At 44.5% G+C, this 19,661-nt stretch overlaps 1 protein-coding gene across 3 annotated transcripts in view; it reads right to left on the bottom strand.

Annotated features, from left to right (window-relative positions):
• Positions 1-19,661, bottom strand: part of LOC129837240 (2-oxoisovalerate dehydrogenase subunit beta, mitochondrial-like) — a 92,985-nt gene that overhangs the window by 22,900 nt on the left and 50,424 nt on the right. For all 3 annotated transcript variants that reach the window (XM_055903248.1, XM_055903247.1, XM_055903249.1), the window contains one exon: positions 994-1,080. In XM_055903248.1, coding sequence (XP_055759223.1) covers positions 994-1,080 — 87 coding nt within the window. The remainder of the gene's footprint in view (positions 1-993; positions 1,081-19,661) is intronic.

Genomic DNA, 19,661 nt, shown 5'->3' with positions numbered 1-19,661 from the left:
TCCACCGGTCTAATGTTCATTGCTCGTGTTTCTAGGCCCAAGGAAGTGTCTTCATCTAATTGGTGTCCTTTAGTAGTGGTTTCTTTGCAGCAATTCAACCATGAAGGCCTGACTCACGCAGTCTCCTCTGAAAAGTTGATGTTGAAATGTGTCTGTTACTTTTACTCCGTGAAGCATTTATTTGGGCTGCAATTTCTGAGGCTGGTAACTCTGATGAAATGATCCTCTGCAGCAGAAGCAACTCTGGGTGTTCCATTCCTGTGGCGGTCCTCATGAGAGCCAGTTTCATCATAGTGCTTGATGGTTTTTGCGACTGCACTTGAAGAAACTTTAAAAGTTATTGAAATATTCCGTATTGACTGACCTTCATGTCTTAAAGTAATAATGGACTGTTGTTTCTCTTTGCTTATTTGAGCTGTTCTTGCCATAAGATGGACTTGGTCTTTTACCAAATAGAAAGAAATTCCATAAATTAACTTTAACAAGGCACACCTGTTAATTGAAATGCATTGCAGGAAATGAAATGCATTGCACCTTATGAAGCTGGTTGAGAGAATGCCAAGAGTGTGCAAAGCTGTCATCAAGTCAAAGGGTGGCTATTTGAAGAATCTCAAATATAAAATATATTTTGATTTGGTAAACACTTTTTTGGTTACTACATGATTCCATATGTGTTATTTCATAGTTTTTATGGCTTCACTAATACTTTACAATGTATAAAATAGTATAAAGAAAGAAAAAACCTTGAACGAGTAGGTGTTTTAAAACTTTTGACCGGAGGTGTATCTGTCAGTGCCTCAAACTCAGATTTATTGCCAGACATTTGAATTTCATTTCACATTTCAAACAGAGAAAGTCCAACCCAAACCCCCATCCACACAGATATAGATACCCTACTGTCCATGTGCAATCCGTCCCACATCTCACCTCTGATGGCCTCCTGGGATTCCAATAGAACCCTCCGCATGCATGGCCACACACAAACACACTTACTTGCACTGTGGAGCTGATCTCGGCAGCAAAGCCTCCGGTGATTGGAGCCTCGTGACTGATAAGTAGCCGTCCGGTCTTGGCCACCGACTGAAAAACACAACACACACAGTCTGATCAATACAGTGTGACACATCACCCACTGACAAAATCTATGGTTACTGTAGACATAATGTCTCTCCCCAGCCTGCCTGGTGTCTAAGGCAAGCATGTGGCAGGCAATGAGACCAGCAGCATATTATGGTACCATGACAAATATACAACGGGGTAGAGGGTGAACATGATTTGAGTAGGCAAATACAGTTTGTAGCATGTTCTAACACAGGGGTTCATAACCTTTTCCCCCCGAGGGAACCCTATTTCACATTTGATACATTTAGTACAGTTAGTTGAGTCAGCCCATGAGTAACAATTCATCACAATATGAATAGCCCCCGGAGATAATAAATACTTAAACTCACACACACACACACACGCAAATCCCATTCTAACAGCATTTGTGCAGCATATGTGTGTGTGTGTGTGCACAAACGAGTGCAGTATTTTCCATAAGCGCTGGCCTTCGGCTAAAAAGCTTCAGATAGTTAGCAGGCTACTTTTTCCACTTAATTGATTAACTCGGCTTCTTCATTGAAAAGTTTCAATTCACTAGCCAGAAAAGTCTGTATAGCCATCTCCCAATAGAATGAACTAAACTGAACAAAAAAATAAAATGTCCTATCACTGTCAACTGCGTTTATTTTCAGCGAACTTAACATGTATAAATATTTGTATGAACATAACAAGATTCAACAACTGAGACATAAACTGAACAAGTTCCACAGACATGTGACTAACAGAAATGGAATAATGTGTCCCTGAACAAAGCGGGGGTCAAAATCAACAGTAGCAGTCAGTATCTGGTGTGGCCACCAGCTGCATTAAGTACTGCAGTGCATCCCCTCCTCATGGACTGCACCAGATTTGCCAGTTCTTGCTGTAAGATGTTACCCGACTCTTCCACCAAGGCACCTGCAAGTTCCCGGACATTTCTGGGGGGAATGGCCCTAGCCTTCACCCTGCGATCCAACAGGTCTCAGACGTGCGCAATGGGACTGAGATCCAGGCTCTTCGCTGGCCATGGCAGAACACTGACATCCCTACCTTGCAGGAAATCATGCACAGGACGAGCAGTATGGCTGGTGGCATTGTCATGCTGGAGGGTCATGTCAGGATGAGCCTGCAGGAAGGGCACCACATGAGGAGGATGTCTTCCCTGTAACGCACAGCATTGAGATTGCCTGCAATGACAACAAGCTCAGTCCGATGACGCTGTGACACACCGCCCCAGACCATGACAGACCCTCCACGTCCAAATCGATCCTGCTCCAGAGTACAGGCCTCGGTGTAACGCTCATTCCTTCGACGATAAACGCGAATCAGACCATCACCCCTGGTGAGACAAAACCGCGACTCGTCAGTGAAGAGCACTTTTTGCCAGTCCTGTCTGGCCCAGCAACGGTGGGTTTGTGCACATAGGCAACGTTGTTGCCGGTGATGTCTGGTGAGGACCTGCCTTAACAACAGGCCTACAAGCCCTCAGTCCAGCCTCTCTCAGCCTATTGCGGACAGTCTGAGCACTGATGGAGGGATTGTGCGTTCCCGGTGTAACTCGGGCAGTTGTTGCCATCCTGTACCTGTCCCGCAGATGTGATGTTCGGATGTACCGATCCTGTGCAGGTGTTGTTACATGTGGTCTGCCACTGAGGGCGATCAGCTGTTCATCCTGTCTCCCTGTAGCGCTGTCTTAGGCGTCTCACAGTACGGACATTGCAATTTATTGCCCTGGCCACATCTGCAGTCCTCATGCATCCTTGCAGCATGCCTAAGGCACACATAGGCAGATGAGCAGGGACCCTGGGCATCTTTCTTTTGGTGTTTTTCCAGAGTCAGATAAAAGGCCTCTAGTGTCCTAAGTTTTCATAACTGTGACCTTAATTGCCTACCGTCTGTAAAGTGTAGACTAGATTTAGTATTTGCCAGAGTAAATTTATTTGTAAGACTAGTTTTTCTGACTAGGTTACTTATCTACCACCTTCCCTCAAAGTCCCACCCACAGTGATTGATTGATTGACAGGTCTGGAACCCTAACAACTGACTCACAAACATCCTGCCCCTTCCCCTGACAATCCCACCCACAGTGATCGATTGACAGGCCAAACTGTTAAAGGGACAGTTCACCTAATATACAAAAATACATATTGTACTGTACTGATGTACAAGCATGATTCAGAAGATGGAGAGAGAGATGTGAAATTAGCTAGAGAAGGATGAACTTTTTCAATGATAACTAGGCCTATCTATCACGTTTCACGTTAGACTTATTAACCACAAAAAGGTAAGACGTGTTTTTAATTCTGGTGCCGCTCTGCAAACACCAACACAATCTTCTTAGCTAGCTAGGTCAAAAGGACATTCAAAGCTCTTCCATATAAGCCGCTCCTCCTAGATAGAATTCTGTGGCCCTAATTCAAATAATGCATGTCATAACAAGATGCCCACTGCCTCACGCCTTCTCCTTAACACTCTCCCGCTCTTTTCTGCCACTCGCAACATTTCTGTTGCATCTTGCTCCATAGTATACACTTGTCTGTCCATCATGCATGTAAACAACTAGCTTGCCTGCTCTATCCGCAAAGGAATGATATAAACCGTTACTTTTTTATTGGTTCGAACCGGTTCAGACCTTTATTTTGCTGGTTGGAACAGTGGAACGGAACGAACTGTATGTTTGCACGGCCAGGCTTTGTGTGATATGGATGTTGGAGAGAAGTAGGATGTGTTCTTTTGAAATGCTATTGGGGTTTGACTTAGGCTGGTAGACAACGAGCTGCATGACATGCTGAGAGAGCAGGATGATCATGGAGATCGCATCTCTCAGGCTGGTCATCTGGCTTTACTGTAAACCCTGCAGCAGCAGGACAACGAATCGGTTGCGGTGGAGGAAGACGACGCAACAGACCACAACGTATATCTAACACTATCGTATAGTCTGATCTCATCCAAACCTCGTCTTTCTCTCCTTAACTCCATCGTCTCCAAGTCTCCTAATCACATCGCTCTATCCTCAATAGATTATTTCCCTACTCTTGATTAGGAGACAAATAAACAGCACAGCAATTCTACTTGACGTAAGTACATTTAGCTACTCCGTCAATCCAGTCTGTAAAAACCTGCTAGTGTTGTGTGGTAGTAATGGACTGGTTCAGCTGAAGTGTTTCTATTGGATCGTGCAGCCCTGAGCTGTGAGTGGAGAGAAATTGCTTCTCCGGTTTGGAATGAGAATATTGTTTCCACAGAGATGATGCATTACAGACAAAGCTGTGATTCTCTCACTTATACAAGAGGGTCTACTGCAGGCATGTGACACACTGCAACTAGAACAGACAGGAAGCAAATTAATCACCTGGCTCCTCCACCTTCTAAACCACTTGGCAAGTGAAGTCCCAATGTATCACAACACGCCCTATCTGCAATTCTGCAGCTTATATACAGCGTTATTTTTTACTTGGTGGTGTGGACTCCTGACCTCACTCAAAACATAGCCGAGAAATACGCATATAGAAAAAGACAAAAACATAGCTTCATTTGTTTACACCAAAAGGTACCACAGATACAGTATCCGTACCAAAAGTGTTCTGGGCGTCTCTGATGTTAAAGAGGTTGGTTGAGTGTTTGTTTACGTTGCTGAGGTCCCTGGTTTGGTTGCAACACACTGACTCGGTCAGAGACCACATACTAATATGGGGATCTCACCATGACAGTCTCCAGAGTCAACTGACTGGAAGAATGCCTGCTTTGACAGCCATGGCATTTCTAGGAATGGACCTCCGGTTGGGAGTAGGACTGTCCAATCACTCAGGAATAGATATTTGTACCATCCCTTTAAAATAATAAATTGCCATTAGATATGTATCCCTGTCGACCGAGCTTGAGTAACTGGCTACAGATCTGGAAAATTGGGAGAACAAGAGGGTAACGGTGCCTGGCAAACAGGGTAAAGCAGAGAGCAAATCAGGCAAGGGGTGAAAGTGGGCACCAATATCATGCTGTGACATGTTACGGAATATGACTCACAGGGAGAGTGAATAAGTGCGGCTACCGCCCAATTCCCTGGAGCTAAATTGACCCCATTCCTCCTGCTTGTTGTCACTCACACACACACACGAGAGAGATTGTGTTTAAATAAGTGTTTCACTTCACTACCTCAGTTAGTGCCAGGAGTGGAGCTGCATACCATACTCCAACACAAGCACAATCTTCAGATGCTTCTAACACAAAGAAGCCAGCGCTGTTATTTCAATTTCGTGAGATAGCATTTCACCCCCCCCCCGGGGGCCAGGGAATCGAATGACCCATTTAGTAATCACACTCCAAATGCCTTCTGGATTTCTGCACTACTAGGCGGGACGGTGGTTTGGGAAGGTCTCTCCCTGGCCCGACGAGTATTCTGATGTGTGATTGTGCATTCCAGTGAATGCTGTGACAATGAGACAAGACAAAATGTAGCTATTGACGTCTGGACCACAACGCAGGGGTATTGCTGAATGTAAAGCAGGGGTGCCCAAAATGTTGGACTATGTGGGCTAAATAGGAGTATGAGAAACAGGTGAGACTTGGGCCAAGAGTACGTGAGATTACACTCTTATTAATAGTCACAAAAATGCTATAAAATAAACACTATCAGATTCAAACTGAGGATTATTCCAGCTCCCAGATCTCTTTCCTCAAATGCTAGATCACACCCAGCAATTTTCTGTTATGAAGAAACGTACATTTTATTGTGAGCTAGACCGTTTAAAGCCATAATCACTGCTTATCCTTTTGGATAAAGATTTTGTGGGACAGACAAAAAAAAACTACGGAGAAGAAACGGCTTCATGTCCATCTCTACTTTTCTTTCAATCTCTAATACGTCCGTCTGTCTTCTTTCAGTCTGTCTATTTTCTGTCTGCCTTCCTTCAGTCAGTCAGTCTTCCTTCTACCCGTTTTCAGTCTTCCATCAGTCAGTCAAGTCTTCATTCTACCCGTTTTCAGTCTTCCGTCTGTCCGTCTCTCCCTGTCCGTCCCGGTCTTCCGCCTCCGTCCTCGCCTCCCGCGTGTCTGTCCGTCTGTCTCCCCCCGCTCGTCTGTCAGTCCGTCGGTCCCCCGCCTGTCGGTGAGTGTCTGTCTGTCCGTCTTCCTTCCGCCTCTTTTCTTCGTGTTCCATTTATCAGTGTTCCGTCTGTCTGTCTCGCTCTCTCAGTGGCACACGGCGCTTTTAAAAAGGGCAAATACCATGGCGGTTGCCGTCAGACCTCAGCTTATATTGCTGACCTCACTGGCACTGTCCTACTCACTCATCACAAATCACCGCCTCACCCAGGGGACAGGGACGGGCCAGACACTTTTCTTGGACGCACAATCTCTGACAGCAGTGTACTCATTTACTCAAACATTGTAATTGAGGCCGGACCTTTAACCCTGACTCTTCAGAGGAGCCAGTGACCCTTTCTCAGAAGCACACTACCGATTGATTTCACTCATCAAAATCAATCATGGTGGTGAACATGGACCCAATGTCATAATGTCAATTTGCCTTATATAGACAGTGGTGGAGCCACAGCAGAGGGCCCAGACGTGAGCAGTAGGCTTTATCCACATGAGAATTATACGCTTGGAGCAATGAGAGCACACAGACATGCCATGAATCTCACTGTACACTCCAGCCAGACAAAGACAGGCATGCATACTAACAGGAGGCTTTTATTGCTACAATTTAACTCCTTGGACAGTGGCCTGATGAATCAGTGTGTGTGTGTGAGTGTGTGTGAGAGACAGAAGAAAAGGGAGATGAGGAGAGGAAGAGTGAATTAGTGTGTGTGTGATCCGTGTAATCAAGACTCAAGTAGAACTTTCAAAAACCTCTGAGACATGGAGTATGGCGCTAGGAGGCTACATGATAAATCTCTCCTCCACCTCCTATATGAAAAAGTAAAGCATGAGAAGAGGAAGACCGGAAGGGGGAAATGTGGAGAAATTAAAATAAGAGAAAAGGAAGGGTGAAAGAGGAGAGGGAACGGGAAGGGAAATCTGAGAGAAGCGACGAAAGGCAGAAGTGGACAGAGGAGTGTAGAAGGTAGGCAGAGTTGGGTGGACGGTAAGAACCCAGAGTCAGCCGGGTGGATGGGTAGAGAGCAGAAAGGAGAGCATAAAGAGAGTCCGAGTGGTGTATGGTGGGAGAGGTTAATGTCCTCTCTGGAAAATAAGGAAGACTTAAAAGAAAGGGTTGAAAGGGAAGAGAGAAAAGGAAGGGAAGGCAGAAAGAGATGGCAGAAAGAGGGCGACAAGATAAGAGCATGAGAAAATAGAATGTCCATTGTAGTGGATGTCCATTGTAGTCATTCTATTTCAATAGGTGGGACAAAGGGGTTAATGTCCACTCTGGGTCTGTCGAGTCGCAGTACCAGCCTGGGAGGAGGAAGGTCCTGGCGGTAGGGTGGCGACAGTGGTGACTGCACATTACTGCTCATTGTGCTGCAGGGCTTTCATTAACCCGGGCCCGCTCGCCGGAGAGGGAATGTCATGTTTACAGGCGTTCCCATACACACCCAACATAATGAGCAGAGCTCAGCTTCACTCTACTCTGCCTTGGAGTCCCAGGCCATGCAGCCTACGCTCCGGTCCCAACCACACTACCACCAACCAACATGCAGCCAGCCCAGCCAGCTAACCCAGTAGCACAGCCTTCAAGCTTGAGCCAGTCAGTCCGACTCTGCCTCCGGGTCACTGGATCCACTCATACGGACACGGTTCAAGGCTAAAATCCCTCAGTCGAACAGAAACTTGCCAGGAAATCAATTGAAGAAGTTGAACCTCGACTGATTGACAGTTCTATTATCGCCCAAGGCCTGTCAATATTGCAATTCTGATGGCAGTTCAATAGATTTTCCTGGCTGCTTTGAAAATCTTCAGAAGCCGATATTGATGTCTGCGGGAAAGCAGAATGAAAGAGAGACACAAAGTACAACCACAAACTGATCATGGACTCTCACTCTGTAGGACTGTGTGAAGTCAGAGAAGCGAACAAACACTGCGGTTGAGTGGTACAGAAGAAATCAATGTGTTTCATATTAGCAAAAGTCCAACACAAGTTTTAAATTAGGAGAAACAGTTTATAAAATGTACGGTGGGGAGAACAAGTATTTGATACACTGCCGATTTTGCAGGTTTTCCTACTTACAAAGCATGTAGAGGTCTGTCATTTTTATTATTGGTACACTTCAACTGTGAGAGACGGAATCTAAAACAAAAATCCAGAAAATCATATTGTATGATTTTTAAGTAATTAATGCGCATTTTATTGCATGACATAAGTATTTGATACATCAGAAAAGCAGAACTTAATATTTGGTACAGAAACCTTTGTTTGCAATTACAGAGATCATACATTTCCTGTAGTTCTTGACCAGGTTTGCACACACTGCAGCAGGGATTTTGGCCCACTCCTCCATACAGACCTTCTCCAGATCCTTCAGGTTTCGGGGCTGTCGCTGGGCAATACGGACTTTCAGCTCCCTCCAAAGATTTTCTATTGGGTTCAGGTCTGGAGACTGGCTAGGCCACTCCAGGACCTTGAGATGCTTCTTACGGAGCCACTCCTTAGTTGCCCTGGCTGTGTGTTTCGGGTCGTTGTCATGCTGGAAGACCCAGCCACGACCCATCTTCAATGCTCTTACTGAGGGAAGGAGGTTGTTGGCCAAGATCTCGCGATACATGGCCCCATCCATCCTCCCCTCAATACGGTGCAGTCGCCCTGTCCACTTTGCAGAAAAGCATCCCCAAAGAATGATGTTTCCACCTCCATGCTTCACGGTTGGGATGGTGTTCTTGGGGTTGTACTCATCATACTTCTTCCGCCAAACACGGCGAGTGGAGTTTAGACCAAAAAGCTCTATTTTTGTCTCATCATGACCTTATCCCATTCCTCCTCTGGATCATCCAGATGGTCATTGGCAAACTTCAGACAGGCCTGGACATGCGCTGGCTTGAGCAGGGGGACCTTGCGTGTGCTGCAGGATTTTATTCCATGACGGCGTAGTGTGTTACTAATGGTTTTCTTTGAGACTGTGGTCCCAGCTCTCTTCAGGTCATTGACCAGGTCCTGCCGTGTAGTTCTGGGCTGATCCCTCACCTTCCTCATGATCATTGATGCCCCATGAGGTGAGATCTTGCATGGAGCCCCAGACCGAGGGTGATTGACCGTCATCTTGAACTTCTTCCATTTTTGAATGATTGCGCCAACAGTTGTTGCCTTCTCACCAAGCTGCTTGCCTATTGTCCTGTAGCCCATCCCAGCCTTGTGCAGGTCTACAATTTTATCCCTGATGTCCTTACACAGCTCTCTGGTATTGGCCATTGTGGAGAGTTTGGAGTCTGTTTGATTGAGTGTGTGGACAGGTGTCTTTTATACAGGTAACAAGTTCAAACAGGTGCAGTTAATACAGGTAATGAGTGGAGAACAGGAGGGCTTCTTAAAGAAAAACTAACAGGTCTGTGAGAGCCGGAATTCTTACTGGTTGGTAGGTGATCAAATACTTATGTCATGCAATAAAATGCAAATTGATTACTTAAAAATCATACAATGTGATTTTCTGCATTTTTGTCTTAGATTCCATCTCTCACAGTTGAAGTGTACCTATGATAAAAATGACAGACCTCTACATGCTTTGTAAGTAGGAAAACCTGCAAAATCGGCAGTGTATCAAATACTTGTTCTCCCCACTGTACATGTGAGATCTAGCCTATACTTCACACGGCTAATTTGGTACAACTCTTTCCAACAAAAAAACAAATAGCAGGGTTCACAAAAACAAAATCCAGCACACACGCTACACACAAAAAAACATCCCGGGAGAGTCGCCAGAGCACCTGCAAGAAGAAACTCCCAGCGTTTTCCCCAACCCTCCGTTTCCACAGGGCACTACGTCAAAACCCTGGGACAGGAAGTGAAGACAGTGAACCCTGCCGCCAGCGAGGAGTCGTGGCCCCGTTGGGCTTTAAGTCGCCCTACCCACCCTGTAATCACCGCCGCTGGGTTCTAACTCACACCACCGCCTTGAGATCTCAATAACAAAATGGTAGTCGCGGCGCAGCTTGACTTGTTACACAGGCCTTTTAAGTGGCGCTGCACAATTAGCGAGAGGGGTGAGTGCCTGGTGAATGGCCAATTGAAGCACAGAGTGTGGGAGGAAAACGTGCACACACATACACACAGTCTCAGCACTGGGCCCTTGGCCAAGCCTGCCTACAGAGAGAGGAGTCAGGACGCCAGGGGAGACCTCAGAGAGAAATAACTCCTGACATCCCATAAAGGCCCAATAAACCCAATTCAAATCAATCACACTACCTTTCTGCCCTTAAACCATACCGCCATCAACAACTCGGAGCGCAGACCACAGGACCTGACGAACAGGCATGAGCAGTGGTCTGTAAATGTAAGAAAGGGGGAGTTAAACTTGTGTCATATGATCTCGTTCTTTTTATTTTACCTTTACTTAACTAGGCAAGTCAGTTAAGAACAAATTCTTATTTTCAATGACGGCCTAGGAAGAGTGGGTTAACTGCCTTGTTCAGGGGCAGAACGACAGATTTTGACCTTATCAAATCCCCGAGCTGACCTTGAAACCTTTCCGTTACTAGTCCAACGCTCTAACCACTAGGCTACCCTGCCGTTCTCTGTAGCCAATGTGAGTAAGACCTTGAAACATACTCAAGGCTGCAGGGACAGACGGATTACCAGGATGCGTGCTCAGAGCATGTGCTGACCAGCTGGCAAGTGTCTTCAATTACATTTTCAACATCTCTCGGACCCAGTCTGTAATACCTACGTATTTCAAGCAAACCACCATAGTCTCTGTGCCTAAGCATGCCACGGTAACCTGTCTGAATGACTACCACCCCATGGCACTCACATCTGTAGCCACCAAATGCTTTGAAAGGCTGGTCATAGCTCACATCAACACCATCATCCCAGAAACCCCAGATGACACAATCTCTATCGCAATTCACACTGACCTTTCCCACCTGGACAAAAGGAACACCTACGTGAGAATGCTGTTCATTGACTACAGTTCAGTGTTTAACACTATAGTGCCCTCCAAGCACATCACTAAGCTAAGGACCCTGGGACTAAACACCTCCCTCTGCAAATGGATCCTGGACTTCCTGACGACCGCCCCCAGGTGGTGAGGGTAGGTAACACATCCGCCACACTGACCCTCAACACTTGGGCCCCTCAGGGGTGCTCAGTCACCTCCTGTACTCCCTGTTCACCCATGACTGCATGGCCCAGCACCATCATTAAGTTTGCCGACGACACAACAGTGGTAGGGCTGATCACCGACAACGATGAGACAGCCTATAGGGAGGAGGTCAAAGACCTAGTAGTGTGGTGATCAAGACAAAGTTGAAGATTGTGGACTACAGGAAAGGGAGGATCGAGCACTCCCCCATTCTCATCGACAGGGCTGTAGTGGAGCAGGTTGAGAGCTTCAAGTTCCTTGGTGTCCACATCACCAATTAACTATCATGGTCCAAACACTCCAAGACAGTCGTGAAGAGGGCACGACAAAGCCTATTCCCCCTCAGGAAACGAAAAAGGTTTGCCATGGGTCCTCAGATACTCAAAAGGTTCTACAGCTGCTCAGCATCAGACCGCAAGGCACAACAGAGGGTAGTGCGAACGGCCCAGTACATCACTGGGGCCAAGCTTCCTGCCACCCAGGACCTCTATACCAGGCGGTGTCAGAGGAAGGCCGTAAAAATGGCCAAACTCCAGCCACCCTAGTCATAGACTGTTCTCTCTGCTACCGCACGGCAAGTGGTACCGGAGCGCCAAGTCTAGGTCCAACAGGCTTCTTAACAGCTTCTACCCACAAGCCATGAGACTCCTGAACAGCTAATCAAATGGCTACCTGGACTATTAGCAATTGTTCTCCCCCATCCCCACATTTTTACACTGCTGTTACCCTGTTTATTATCTATGTAGTCCCTTTACCTCTACATACATATTACCTCGACTAACCTGGTCCCCCTGCACATTGACTCTGTGCATAGCCTTCGCGACTTCTAATTTTATAGTTGCTCTTTAAGAAAATACTTGAAGTTATTTTTCTAAAATCTGCATCATTGGTTAAGGGCTTGTAAAGTAAGCATTTCAATTTAAGGTCTCTTGCTCTCTCTCTCAGCCCCTGCTGGTTGTGCCAACTTCTGAAAACAAAAACAGGGAAAAAACAGCAGTTTAGTGTTATGGGGAATTGATGGCTCATTATTGACTCGGCCTATTCTCCATCACTGTGTGTGTGTGCATCTTCACCAATGTGTGTGTATCTGTAAGGTGCCAACGGGTGTGCATCACTCACTTGTACACAGCAGGGTTGTCTCACACTGACTGTATGTCATGTCAACCCTGACCGTAAGCTTCCTCATTGGCCAGTTAGACCACTTTAGATTCAATGTGTACCACATCCCTGAATCCCTCCAGGAAAAAGCGCCTCCAAAAGGATAGAGAGCTCCTTGTTCCTCTCACCCTTTTTTTAATGCCTCTGTGTGGATTTAGCAAATGTAAGCCTGGCCTCCGCTAGAAGGTGACACAGAGGAATTCTAGAAATCTCCAGTGCCGAGGAATGTGGAACACTGCCTGCAGCCTGGAAAGTCAAGTGGAAAGCAGTGTGGGTGTGTGAGTGAGTGATCGGAGGAAAAGGCAATGAGAGAGAGCCTGAATGAAGAGATGGAGATCAAGAGACACCATATTAATCTCACAAACAGTGTTGAAACAAAGGCAGTAAAAATCTCTTCAACAATGGGCTTAACAAATCCCTGTAGTCTGAAAAGCTCCTCACCAATCCACCACAGTGCTAGCATCTGGCAGTGTCGGGTTACACACCATACTTTCACCAGGCAGCGAGCGATAGAGCGGGTGGGGAGGGGGGGGGGGGGGGGTCTCTGGAGCTGCCACCGAAAAACAACCATGAGTCATTTTCCACTGATAAAACCGCCGAAACATCACCACAGTAAGGACACAAGTTATGACATACTGGACAATAAGCACGCAACCCCACTGGGCCAGACCAGAGTACTGTGTTAATATTGTAATTACAGACATCGGCTACAACAATAAATATGTAGGAGCCAGCCCCAAAACCACTGGGCTCTTACTTCGTGAGACATTTTCTCTAGGGATTGTTTCCAGTGCCTTTCGGCCTAAAACGGACCAAAGATATTATAGAATAAGTGCGACCCAGTAAGCATATACAGGCTCTAACCTTGAAAAAAAAAATATATATGTTTTTAAACATTTTAAACAATGAGTAGGTGTGTCCAAACTTTTTACTGGTACTGTGTGACACTGCTTGCCCTCAGCCAGTCAACTGTAATAACCGGCAGCTTGTGAGTATTCTGAACTCAGACTGAGGTGCTTGCTGAGGACATCTACAGTGCACTCAGAAAGTATATTTAACCTTTTACTTACTCCATATTATGTTGTATTACAGCTTGAATTTAAAATATATGAAATATTTGTTTCTCATCCATCTACACACAATACCCCATAATAACAAAGTGAAAACATGTTTTTAGAAATGTTTGAAAATACACGGTATAAAAAAAATATTTCCAAAAATTAATAAAAGAAATCGGTGAACATATCAGAATCGGTTGATATTAGCTAAAAATGCCAAAATTGGTATCAGCTAGTTTAACACCAATGTTAAAACTGATGTCAAAGCTACCGTGCATACCTATATAACGTAGGTACATGACACCATGTAAAATTTGGCGCTACACGTGCAACACAGCATTCCTAACCTAGCCCACAATGTCTGCTGTGTGGATCGAGCAGTCAACAAGTCGAGCAGTCATTTGAAAAATTAAATTTCGGCAAGACAACTCAAAGGCGAAATCCATTAAAAGCCAAGATAATGGAATTCATTGCCATTGACAATCAACCGTTCTCTGTCGTGGGTGATGTTGAGTGTGTGAAGTGTGAAGGTGAACGGAAAGGCTCTGGAGCAACGAACCACCCTTGCTGTCTCTGCCTGCCCGGTTCCCCTCTCTCCACTGGGATTCTCTGCCTCTAACCCTATTACAGGGGCCGAGTCACTGGCTTACTGGTGCTCTTTCATGCCGTCCCTAGGAGGGGTGCGTCACTTGAGTGGGTTGAGTTACTGACGTGATCTTCCTGTCTGGGTTGGCGCCCCCCCTTGCTTTGTGCTGTGGTGGAGATCTTTGTGGGCTATACTCGGCCTTGTCTCAGGATGGTAAGTTGGTAGTTGAAGGTATCCCTCTAGTGGTGTGGGGGCTATGCTTTGGCAAAGTGGGTGGGGTTATATCCTTCCTGTTTGGCCTTGTCCGGGGGTATCATCGAATGGGGCCAGAGTGTCTCCTGACCCCTCCTGTCTCAGCCTCCAGTATTTATGCTGCAGTAGTTTATGTGTCGGGGGGCTAGGGTCAGTTGGTTATATCTGGAGTACTTCTCCTGTCTTATTCGGTGTCCTGTGTGAATTTAAGTATGCTCTCTCTAATTCTCTCGTTCTCTCTTTCTTTCTCTCTCTCGGAGGACCTGAGCCCTAGGACCATACCTCAGGACTACCGGGCATGATGACTCCTTGCTGTCCCCAGTCCACCTGGCCTTGCTGCTGTTCCAGTTTCAACTGTTCTGCCTGCGGCTATGGAACCCTGACCTGTCCACCGGACGTGCTACCTGTCCCAGACCTGCTGTTTTCAACTCTCTAGAGACCGCAGGAGCGGTAGAGATACTCTTAATGATCGGCTAAGAAAAACCAAATGACATTTACTCCTGATTATTATTTGACCATGCTGGTCAAATGTTATGAACATTTGAACATCTTGGCCATGTTCTGTTATAATCTCCACCCGGCACAGCCAGAAGAGGACTGGCCACCCCTCATAGCCTGGTTCCTCTCTAGGTTTGTTCCTAGGTTTTGGCCTTGAGGGAGTTTTTCCTAGCCGCCGTGCTTCTACACTTGCATTGCTTGCTGTTTGGGGTTTTAGGCTGGGTTTCTGTACAGCACTTCGAGATATTAGCTGATGTACGAAGGTCTATATAAAATAAACTTGATTTGATTTGATGCAATAGTGTCACTGCTATTAGCTTCACGACATACATACTACTAGACAACCATTCTCAGGTCTAGCCATAGATTTCCAAGCAAATTTAAGTCAAAACTGTAACTCGGCCACTAAGGAACATTCTTTTTGGTAAGAATCTACCGTCTAGATTTGGCCTTGTGTTTTAGGTTATTGTCCTGCTGAAAGGGGAGTTCAGACTGAAACAGGTTTTCTTCTAGAATTTTGTTTATTCCATTCTGTTTATTTTTTCTCCTGAAAAACTCCCCAGTCCTTAACGATCACAAGCATACCGATAACATGATCCAGCCACCAATATGCTTAAAACATATGGAGAGTGGTATTCAGTAATGTGCTGTATTGGATTTTCCCCAAACCCAGCACTTTGTATTCAGGACAAAAAGTGAATTGCTTTGCCAATATTACTTAAGTGCCTTGTTGCAAACAGGATGCATGTTTTGGAATAATTTTATTCTGTACAAGCTTCATTCTTTTCACTCTGTCAATTAGGTTAGTATTGTGGAGTAATAACTACAATGTTGTTGATCCATCCTCAATTGTCCCCTCTCACACCCATTAAACTATGTAATTGAAATCCCTGAGCAGCTTCTTTCCTCTCCGGCAACTGAGTTAGGAAGGACCCCTGTATCTGTGTAGTGACTGGGTGTATTGATACACCATCCAAAGTGTAATTAATAACTTCCCCATGCTCAAAGGGATATTCAATGTCTGCTTTTAAAGTTTTTACCCATCTACCAGAAGGTGCCATTTGCAAGACATTGGAAAACCTCCCTGTTCTTTGTGATTGAATCTGTGTTTGAAATTCACTGCTCGACTGAGGGACCTTTGTGTGTGTGGGGTACAGGGATGAGGTCGTCATTCAAAAATCATGTTAAAAACACTATTATTGCACACAGAGTCCATGCAACTTGTGACTTACGCATATATTTTTTTTACTACTGAACTTATTTAGGTTGCCATAACAAAAGGGTTTGAAAAATGATTGATTCAAGATATTTTAGCTTTTCATTCATTTGCAAAAATGTGTAAATTCAGGCTGTAATGTGGAAAATGTAAATGGGTGTGAATACATTCTGAAGGCACTGTATATGGTATTATTAAATATATTGATATAAGCCTACTAACTTGATTAAAGTGGCGAAACTGCAGTAGTCAACGGTGTGCGTTCGGTGTAACAAAGCCCATCGCAATTTAATCACTTTTAAATTGTAGCTGTAACAACAAAATGTGGAAAAGGTCAACGGGTGTGAATTCTTTCTGAACGCACTGTAGTTACAGAGCGGGGGTAAAGTCTCGACCCCTGGAAATACCGGCTGTACCAGCCGTCCTGGATCCGACATAGAAACCACTCCGATTGCCCACACCTGCAGACGGGAGGATATTAATCTGCCTCAAAATGGGCACTGAAACCTCGGGAACAGTTGAGATGATGACCCTGCAGAAGCGTGGGGAATTGCGCAACAAATTGTAGCCTGTACCCCCAAATCAAATCGAAGTTAAGTCGTGTACAAAGATTTGCAGATGCTATCGCAAGGGCAACGAAATGCTTGTGTTTCTAGCTCCAACAGTGCATTAATACAATACACACATAATCCAAAAAGTAAAAAGAAAGAAAAATCAGAATGAGCAATGTCTGGATTATAAATATATTCTACCCAGGCTGCCACCCCAAACCCTGTCATTGTAGTATTGTTGTTTTGTTAATATTGCATATTTTAACATTGTATTATATTAAGTGTTTTGCTAGATTAGGATTTTACTATTTGATAATTAAATATGATGTTATGATTGTAAATTGGTTAACAATTCAGTCTGACTGAGAAACCAATAAAACCTTCTACTACTAGAACTACAACACATCTTCCAGAACATTCTCTATTGATCCCCCACCCACGTCACTTTGGAGGAAGATTTTTAACCCACTTAACACCAAAAGCTTTCACCATCATTGTAAAGACCCTACTTATATAGTTGCTTTGACAAAGTCATTTCTGAAGAATATTTATTTTGTGTGATTAGTGATACATGTACATTTGTCCTTCATTTCAGGTTAAAACCTGTGAACTGAACACTTGTTTTAATATGGTGAAACTATTCCTTGTTGAAATACTTTTTCAAAAGAAACATTGAACATTAATAGTCAAATCATAGTGTAAAAGCAGGTGAGCTGGTTCAACTCTTTTTGGTCATTTTCTGGTGTTTTGTGGTAAAAAACAGAGTGGAACCCATATAGATAGGTTGGCTAGGCATGTTTTAACAAGTCACTTTTTTTGGTTAAGCTTGCATTAAATTGCCCCTCCCTGTTGGACACAACATGCCTTCATTCCCTGTCACTTGGGGAGTTATGGCTGATTTAAGATGAAATCGTCAACCCTTTTACGGTCAACCCTGTTACTTTAATTGGCACTTTTCTTAAATTTGAGCTCTTGAAATGGGAAAACATGATTTATGAAGTGGAACGTGCTCTTTATAGCAGAATATTACAATTTGGTTACATTTTTTTTTTTTTTTTTTTTCAGCATTACACACTACCCAAAATGTACGCTTTCGTGGAACAACCCATAAATAATGGATTAATAAAATATTTTAAGAACTCATTGAACTTCATTTACTGGAAGGCATAGTCTTCTGTTGGAGCAGGCTCGTCATAAATCTACTTTAATTGAAAAGCGATGTCCCTGACACAATACTGGGGCCATGTTCCGTGTTTGTTATTGTTTGTTTGAAGTCATCTTTTTCATTGCATATGTAAACTAATGAGAGATGGGTTCCTGCCAGTGAGTGGAGAGATGCTTAGACAAGTCAGCCTCCTGTAGCGCTCAACAACTTAACTCAAGCCTGCTGTGTCCCAGTCTCCCACTATGCAGTCTCTGTCTCGGACATAAACACATGCTCGCACTGTCACCTCGCAACAGTTCAATTAATTCATATATTAGTGGTCTGCGATGCCGTTTGCCAACTGACTCGTTTCGACACGTCCATGTGGCCGCTCAAGGACCTGGTGTTTGGATGCAGTCCATGTTATGTTCATACCTGAACAGAACCACAAAATAAACATGGTTCGGTCCCTGAGACCCCAATGGAACTGGGCAAGCAGTCCGATAGCAGTACAGCCTGCTTAAAATGAAAAGGAACTCACATTCTAAATCCAAAAAGGCTTTCAGGATCAGTTGTACAGTTCAACATATTTTGGGGTTATTTTAAGGAGCTAACATCATTGCGCCAGTACTCATCCTGTACAAGCCAAGACCCTTCTATCAAACGTGTACCTTTGGAGTAATGATAAAGGGAAGCAACACAGCCCAAAAGCAACAGAACAAATTGAGGTTACTAAAATATCTGGTTCTACAGGTCCAGTGTCCACAAGGTTTCTCTTCGAACTTCTCTTCTAGAAGTATGGCGCTAACTAGGGCTGTGCGATATGGCCAAAATCTCATATCCCGATAACGATACATATCGTTATAGGACATTTTCTGTAAATTCAATGAATACATAGTTTACATAAAATGAATACATGTAAAGGCCTATTTCTTATCACATTTTGAATTATACTCAACAAATGGTACAAAAGGTACAAATTTTCAATTAAGTATGTAAGGAGAAATAAAATATGGATGTATAAAATCTAAAAAGGTAAATAGAAAACACTTCAACTATAGTTGCAAACATAAATAAATAAATATTTATTGTAGGGGCTTGCCTGTTTTGCATGTTATTTTGTCATTAAAAAGTGTCACATATCAACTTGCATTTGGCACCTTCGGTCGAGTGTTAGCACCAACTCATGAAACCCCCGTTACTCGACCGTGTAAATTGGGGCCATGTCTTTGCAGATGTAAGTTGTAACGGCAGCTGTTTTCTCCTTCCGTCTTCATGATTCTTTGCCATATGGTGTGCCGCGGGCAAAAGCCTCTTGCAACGTCTAAGTCGGGGGTTTGTTTTGAGCACCCGACTGTACTTTTTTGGGTCTCATCCGTAGACTCTCTCCGTACTGTTTTACATGATTCTTGCATAGGTGGTAAAAGAGGTTAGTGGTGTTTGAGCCTGTTGTTGGGACCGGCCTGCGGCATATTTTACAAAGGACGGTTTTCTGGTCCGTGTCAGACTTTTCATACCCAAACCACGTCCTTGCGACCGAAGTAGCCCCTATTTTAGGTACGAGCTCCATGTCTCCGTGCTCTGTGTCACGTTCACTCTCTTCCACGTTTGTTTGTGTTGCAAATTTCCTTCCACATGCAAAGCGTTATCCAAATATTGCCGTAAAGAGTGTGATTTGCGACGACAAAATAAACGATACAGTATAATACGGTTTTCTATCGTCACACGATATATATCGTCATATTGCCCAGCCCTAGTGCTAACCTGAGGGAAATTCTGCCCATTGATGTTCTGATTCATTTGAGTTGAAAATAATAAATACAAAAGTATATGGACACCCCTTGAAATTAGTGGATTCGGCTATTTCAGCCACACCGATGCAGACA

The sequence above is a fragment of the Salvelinus fontinalis genome, chromosome 38 (assembly GCF_029448725.1).
Source record: "Salvelinus fontinalis isolate EN_2023a chromosome 38, ASM2944872v1, whole genome shotgun sequence".
Taxonomy (NCBI): Eukaryota; Metazoa; Chordata; class Actinopteri; order Salmoniformes; family Salmonidae; genus Salvelinus; species Salvelinus fontinalis.
Note: the sequence above shows the minus strand (reverse complement) of the source record. Positions and strands in the feature narration are given on the sequence as shown.